This window comes from Xenopus laevis, chromosome 6S (assembly GCF_017654675.1).
Source record: "Xenopus laevis strain J_2021 chromosome 6S, Xenopus_laevis_v10.1, whole genome shotgun sequence".
In the NCBI taxonomy this organism is placed as follows: Eukaryota; Metazoa; Chordata; class Amphibia; order Anura; family Pipidae; genus Xenopus; species Xenopus laevis.
In genome coordinates this window covers 135,329,732-135,337,509 of record NC_054382.1, presented here as the reverse complement: position 1 = coordinate 135,337,509, position 7,778 = coordinate 135,329,732, and the positions used below count along the sequence as shown (strand labels likewise).

General features: G+C 37.9%; 1 protein-coding gene across 1 annotated transcript; it reads left to right on the top strand.

Annotated features, from left to right (window-relative positions):
• Positions 1 to 214: 214 nt before the first annotated feature.
• On the top strand, positions 215 to 7,664 carry psca.S (prostate stem cell antigen S homeolog). The gene is made up of 3 exons (XM_018223996.2): positions 215 to 360; positions 5,004 to 5,108; positions 6,578 to 7,664. Exons 1-3 carry the CDS (start codon positions 240 to 242, stop codon positions 6,814 to 6,816), a joined length of 465 nt encoding a protein of 154 aa, XP_018079485.1. The 5' UTR covers positions 215 to 239; the 3' UTR covers positions 6,817 to 7,664.
• Positions 7,665 to 7,778: the final 114 nt, after the last annotated feature.

Here is a 7,778-nt window from a genome sequence, read left to right as displayed (position 1 = left end):
ACGGAATAATTTAGTACTGATCATGTAAATAAAAGTCAGAAATCTGTCCCTTCCCTGATTCCAATCTGATATTGTTTGTGAGATTATTAGACATGGAATAAAGCAAGAGGGTGAGTCCATTACAAGACAGACATATTGGTAAAACATGCTGAAATGGTTCTATAATAGAAAAAAAAAGCAGGTCAGGCCAGTTGTGCTGGGATTGGGTTGCTTTGCATTCTTCTGTTTAAACTGTGAATATGTCAGTTTGTCGGGAGTATAAAGTGTTTAGCAGAGAGTCTTGTGTCTCAGAACACAATTCAGTCAAGATGAAGAGCCTGTGCTTCTCACTCATCATTCTGGGCAGCTTTTTCCATCTAGGTAAGATAATGATTTGGAGTGTATATATGACAATCAAATACTGAAAATATGGAGTTTTAGGGGCAGATTTATCAAGGGTCGAATTTCAAATTTAGAAAACTTCAAAACTTGATTTAAAAAAGACCAATCGAAATTAAATTGAAGGTTTTTTTTGGCCGAATACCCTATATACTCGAGTATAAGCCGTCCTGAGTATAAGCCGAGGTACCTAATTTTACCTCCAAAAACTGGGAAAGCTTATTGACTTGAGTATAAGCTTAGGGTGAGAAATGCAGCAGCTTCTGGTAAGTTTCAATCAAAAAATGAAGGTTTCTGCTCCCATTGGAGGTGCCGGCGTCTTGATTTTGGATGCCGGCGACCATTCTTGGATGCTGGCGAATATTCTTGCAGACTATTCTTGGATGCCGGCGACTATTCTTGGATGCCGGCGACTATTCCTGGATGCTGGTGACTATTCTTGGACGCCGGCGACTATTCTTAGAAGCTGGCGACCGTTTTTGCTCTTGAACCGAGTATAAGCCGAGTTTTTCAGCATATTTTGGGGGCTGAAAAACTCGGCTTATACTCGAGTATATACGGTAGGTCCGTTTTCGATTGAATATGTCCTTTTTCAATCTAACTTGAATCGTATGATTCAATTTCCCCCCTCAAAAAAACCTTTGATTTTTCAAAGTCCACCAATTGACTCCAAATGGTTTTTTGAGGGTCCCCCATGGGCTAAAACAGCAATTCTGCAGGTCGAAGTAGTATTTTTAAAGAGACAGTACATGATAAATTTCAAAAACAAATTCAAATTCGAATCAAATTGGACTATATTCTAGTCGAAGTACACAAAAATTAGCTCAAAATTCTAATTTTCACTTCAAACTTTGATAAATCTGCCCCTTAATGTTGGCATATCATTAAAAATGTGACATTTTAAGAAATGTATAGCTTAGTAAAAAAAAAAAATCAACATTTTTATCTTTGATTCTATAAATGAAGAGAGCACACAACACTATGGGGCAAATTTACTAAGGGGCGAAGTGACTAACCAGCGTGACGTCAGCGTAACGTCATGTCGGGACTTCGCAGATTTATTAATGGGCGCTGGTATAAATTCGCTTGCAAAGGAGATAGACTCTAGCACTACTTCGCATTCTAATGCCAGGCAAATTTTCACTCTGGCGAATGGACATAACTACGCAAATTCACTAAGATGCTATGTGTCAAAACACATGATAATGTTTCAATATCTTTTTTTTCTCTCTGTGGATGAGGTTCTGTGGGAGAAAGGCCGTTAGTGGAGTTATCTGAATTGAACCTATATTTATTAAAAAGTTCACAATGTTTTTTGTATAGAGCTTTACAGAAGGCCACCTTCAATTTGTTCATGTTATAGCCTCTTTTGACACAATTCAAACAAATTAGAAACATTGTAAATAGAAATTTAGCTATCCTTCGTACAGACCTGACACAATCAAATATTAGGACCAAAATGTTTTTTTTTGTCTCTAGATGGTCGAAAAATATTGGAGATCTTTTATCACCAAGTCTTGTACAAAGCTCTGAATCTATTCCTAGTACTTGGTTAAATACAAAAGGGATGTACAAATACGGAGCTCGCAAATGGATTACTACTTGCAACTATGTAGACAAAACCACAACCTTTGGGTCCTCTCAATCCAATAAAACATATAATTTAAACAATATATCAATTGCAACTCGAAAAATGTTGTATATCTCATCACATGCAAGAAATGCTTTCAGCAATATGTTGGACAAACAAGTCGTATTCTAAAAGAAAGGATTAGAGAACACATACGTAATATAAAGAATGTATATAGTTTAACTACTATAGCTCGGCATTTTGCTAACTGCAGCAACGGCTCTTTCCTTCTTCTCAGTAACAGTAAAAAAATGTCAGCACATGTTAGAGGTGGTGATATTCTAAACAAATTACTTAAACAAGAAGCTAAGTGGATATTTATTCTGGAAACTAGGCAGCCATGCGGCATGAACTTTGAATATAACGTTACCTGTTTTGTATAAAAGCATGAAATATAAAAATGTATAGTCACCCTATATCAGGGGTAGGCAACGCGTGGCTCCAGGGCTTCATGTGGCTCTTCATCCTGCTTGCTGCGGCTCAGGGTAGGACTCCACGAGCATTTTTGGCACGATCCGAAACGCTGCAGAAAACCGCAGGCGTAAAGTCGGATGCAATGGAAATAAGGAAAGTAATTGCATTGTTGGATGGTGTCGCAGCGTTGATCCGACACGACTGCACAGCATGCAGCGTCTGCATCCGTCAATCGTGTTGCGTCGGATCAACGCTGCGACACCATCCGACAATGCTATTACTTTCCTTATTTCCGTTTTCCGCAGCACGTCAGACCACGGCAAAAACGCTTGTGGAGTCCTACCCTCAGTCTTGCAGCTTTGCCTGTCACGTTGTCTATACAGCCCTCGCACCTGCTGGTGGCTTCTTGAGTGTGCGACCGCGGTAAGCTAACGGTTAGCTTACCGCAGTCGCACACTCAGGAAGCCGTCAGCAGATGTGAGGGCTTTACAGACGTCCCAGGAGTGACAGGCAAGACTGAGCCGCAGTAAGATGATTCATCATGGTCCTTACTGCAGTCACACACTCAAGACAAGAGAGAGACAATCAGCATGGAGCTTCCGAAACAGAAGTCACATTAAACAGATGAGAACACTAGCATTTAATAGGGCTATTCACTTTCAGGTTTTAATTTATTTTCAAAGTAGGTCTGCACATACACACTGCCCTTCTGTTTGTTGTATTCTGTTGTTGTAACAGTTACAATTAAAAAAGATTATAGCTGTGTTGTGTTTTGTGGCTCCAGACTATTAACTTTAGTGGAAGAGGGGGCAAAATGGCTCTTTTGATAGTAAAGGTTGCTGACCCCTGCCCTATATATATATATATATATATCTATATCTATATATATATATATATATATATATCTATATCTGTATCTATATATCTATATATCTATATATATATATATATATATATATATATATATATATATATATATATATATATATATATATATATATATATACACTGAATATTTAAACCGTTTTTTACTATTTAAATTAGAATAAAACTGCTTTAACAATGTACAAAAATATCCAATTTTAACTTTGTAATTATATTTTTATGTATAAAGCTTTTTGATAGACATTCAATCTGTAACCTTAATCATTCTATAATCATACTGTGGATTGGCCAAAGTTAGATGGATTACTATAGGCCTACCTCTGATTACCACCCCCAATTTAGATTGGTAACTAGACACATGCGATTGATTGGTCACTTTTCATTTAAATATGACTGTGTGTTATATGTTTATTTAGCCTATGACTAAGTGCCCCCAAGGCATGAAATGTGTAAGGCCTTTGCTGTGATGTTTTTGTCTTAATAAACAAACCTTTTTTACTACATCTATTTCTGGAGTGTGATCCAGTTTGTGCCAGCTCATCGCTATTTTTTCCACTTGCTACATTGCCTTCCTGAGCTGAAAGTTTGGGGCTTGTGCACCTGGATCCCCAATTTGCTTGAGTAAGTTAACCCCAAAATCACTACCCAATGCATAGGCACTAAACATTTTTCTATATATGTATCCCTAAGTACAACACCTAGCTCCGCTGGCCAAAAGCAAGGGTCTAAATTTTGTCAAACAGGGATGAGCAAATTACAGCTCCATCCTCCCACGGTAGTTTCCATGGTCATGCATTTTCCTTGCAGCAAAAAATTAACAAATACTTCCACATTTTCTACATTATTGAAAATGAATGTCATATTCATACATTGTTATATACAATTACATATCAGTTAAGCACATGATCAATTAGCCTCTCATAAAGCGCTAAGGCAAGCACAATGCTGTTTTTGCGGAACCTAGTTTAGTTGAGGAGACATCTGTCAGACTTGCAGGCTGCAAGCTCACAGGGCTAATAATTACTCAAGAGATTGGCTACTTAGGATTTATATTACAGAAGTTTAACCAGCCAGTGCTTTGTCTATGGCCACTCTTATCCCGGACATCTTGTGACTGAGACTCAGACTATTTTACCATTATAAATACGACATGGAAAATATACATAGTAGCTATAACTTTGCCCAGCTGCAAAGAGTGCATTTGTTACCTTAGGGCAGTGGTCCCCAACCAGTAGCTCGCGAGCAACATGTTGCTCTCCAACCCCTTGGATGTTGCTCTCAGGGTCCTAAAAGCAGGTGCTTATTTTTGAATTTCAAGCTTGAAAGCAAGTTTTAATTGCATAAAAACTAAGTATAGTGCCAAGTAGAGCCCCTTGTTGGCTGCCTGTCAACATAGGGGCTACCAAATAGCCAATCACAGCCCTTATTTGGCACCCCAAGGGACTTTTTCATGTTTGTGTTGCTCCCCAACTCTTTTTACATTTGAATGTGGCTCGCAGGTAAAAAAGGTTGGGGACCACTGCCTTAGGGGTATCATGGTAACCCACACACAGCTGCCACCAGAAACTTGATTGTGCTCCATGGTTTGCAGTGCTTTCTCCATTCAAACCCTCCAGATACTAATTGCATCTCTTGTGTTATTACCCTATATCCAATATTATTATCTAAAATTACCTATAAATATCTTTCATTTCAGGTCATTCCTACCTGTGCTACACCTGTAATGCGGCTTCCAACGATATATACTGTCTGCAAGTAAAAAACTGCACCGGTTCTACCCCCTACTGTGGGACATCCATTGGTAAGTGGGCTTGAATTGCCTTTACCTTGTCAGGTCTATGGAATGAAGAATTTAGCCAGACTGGGGTTTTGTAGGAATGAGATGTTTTCATATCTAATATAAGTCATTCAAAAAAAACAACTGGACTTGCTGAGAAATTATTGAAGATGTTTCACTACTCATCCGAGCAGTTTCTTCAGTACAACTGACTGGTGTGGGAAATTCTCGGCATATAAACTCTTCCACTTATCCAATCACAATGGCACATTGTAACTCTTCAGAGAGGTGACATCTGAAGAAATTCACAGAGGTGCAGATTCTGTGTAGTTACTGTGATAGGATTATCCAATGTGTCATGTGACTCCTAGATACAGCTGTTACTTGTGAGAGTTACATGAATGGACGTGTAAAGTGTTCTGAATCCGCCGGGGTACAGATGTTAGAACAGCATTGTATGTAGCAGACAGGTGGTGTCGAAGGCCCCCGCCTCTGTTCAGAGATGGTTTCTCCACCTTGACATGAATTGCTTCTTTCAAACCAGCGTCTTCTTTATCCAACATTTGGACCTTGCTATCTTCAAGGAGTGTCCCTTGTCTTTTAGGTGCAGAAAGACAAGGGACACTTTTCATGAGATGTTTTTTTGGAACTTGTTCATAAGAGGGGATAAACTAGATTTTTCTATCCAGGTTCCCTAGTTAAAAATGATGTTGCTAAGAGTCTTTCCTTTCCAGTCTTTCATTTTTCAGCCATTTGGGGTCCCATCTGTGTATTAAGATTTTAACTGGATTTTACCAGCTTTGATAGCACCATCACCCTAGAACTTAAGAGAATGGTTTTTATTTAGGGGAGAAAAGACTCAAACTGTCCAACTTGATAATATTTTAGTTCAACTTTCCATGGTCCGATGAATAACTCTTGTATGTTTGCTGTTTTACTGGCAGTTGTTTCCAAAATGGTTTGAAAAATAATTTATTTTGGTTCTTACCAGTCCATAGTCATGTGACATGTGTCCTGTATACCCATGATGCTCCCCAATAACCCTACTGATTACTGTTTTGCAAGCTTTGTAATCACAACTAAAAACAACACCTCAGAGATGTCTATTCTGTGACCCTCCAGCTACTCTTAGGGTTCCATTGACAGCTGTAAACTGTAGATTGAACATCCTGTGGAGTGGAGAACAAAGTCATAGTACATTTTAGAAAAATTATAGTTGAAAGATGAGGGAGTCTTGTACGTAACTCCTGCCTGACAAGCACTAAGCACAGCACCCATGGGATGCAAGTGGTCCATGGATCACCTCTAAAGGGCAAAGTGTTTCTCCAGCAGTTGCATCAATGGGTTGAACAATGAGTCAATCAGAGTTGAGTCCTTATCTTCCAGTATCCATTATAGAGTGATTGGATACATGAGCAGGCTAAAAGATAGACATCATGGTATCAGTCAATAAAAGTTGTGGTTATTAAACCCATTTTTTGTGTCTTTCACAGTTAGTCTCAACTTTGTCACATTCCTCAACAAATACTGTGCCGCAGCCTGTGTGACTGGGAATCAAAGCGTTGCATTCATTTCCAGTTCGGAGAGCTGCTGCGCCTCAGACTACTGCAACAACCAAAAGATCGGCAACGTGAATTACTTCGACTTTAACAGCGCAAGGGGGAGCAGCAGCATGTGCCTCCTGGTTGCCATCACTAGCCTCCTGGCTGCTTTTCTTGCACTGGTGGTTTAAACCGGTCAACCTAACTGCATCTGATTGGGCAACTTCTGATGATATCACCATTCACAATTTTTGGCACTTTTGCTAAATAAATATAGTTTAGTGTGAAGACATAGAATTTTCTTCAGATTTTTTTGCTTCATGTGTTTTCTGAACATTTCCCCACAGGAAAAATTGACTGGAATTTAACTTTCACATTAAGGACATTGTTTATATAAAGCGTTAAAAATAAAAGTAAGTTATTCTCTTTAAAAGTTCACAGCTATATTTAGGAGGGAACATTTTCTTTTAATTTTCTGAATCTTCTAGATTTGAATTTAAGATTTTTTTGGATTGATGAATCTTGAAAATTCACGTTTGGAGAATTCTAAAATATTCGAATTCATAATTTTGGCAAATTTTTTTTGAGTTTTCAAACTTGAAATTAAGCAATCGAAGACTCAAAAATTGGAATGAAAAAAGGATTTCCAAAAAAGATTTATTGAAGAATAAAGATTTCCATCTTTCAGATATTTTTTAATTTAAATAATTTTAATTAATAGTCATATTTTCTTTCAAATATATGTTCATTTGTTGCACATGAAGTCACAGAACATCATATTACATCATTGTCAAATACAGTTGTGTACAACTCACTTACAAAATGTGACATTTTAAGCAAATATAACATTGAAAAACTTATCATAGGAAGGGGTTACAAAAAAAGGGGGGGTAAGTAGGTAATGTTAGCTCTGTGGGTAGTGGTAGCATACAAATTTTATGCAATGAATACATTAACACAAATCATGGCTCATACTAATTCAAGTTACCGGTAAATGTTGCTTATACTTCACTTTTGAATAAAATCCATGTCAACCATTGGGCAGAATACTCTCTAAATTGTTTTTCAGTGTGAGCAGACCGTTCATCAAATTGTTGAATCTCTTCCACTTTAGAGAGCCAATCTCTGATTGTCCGTACCTGCTGTGTATTTC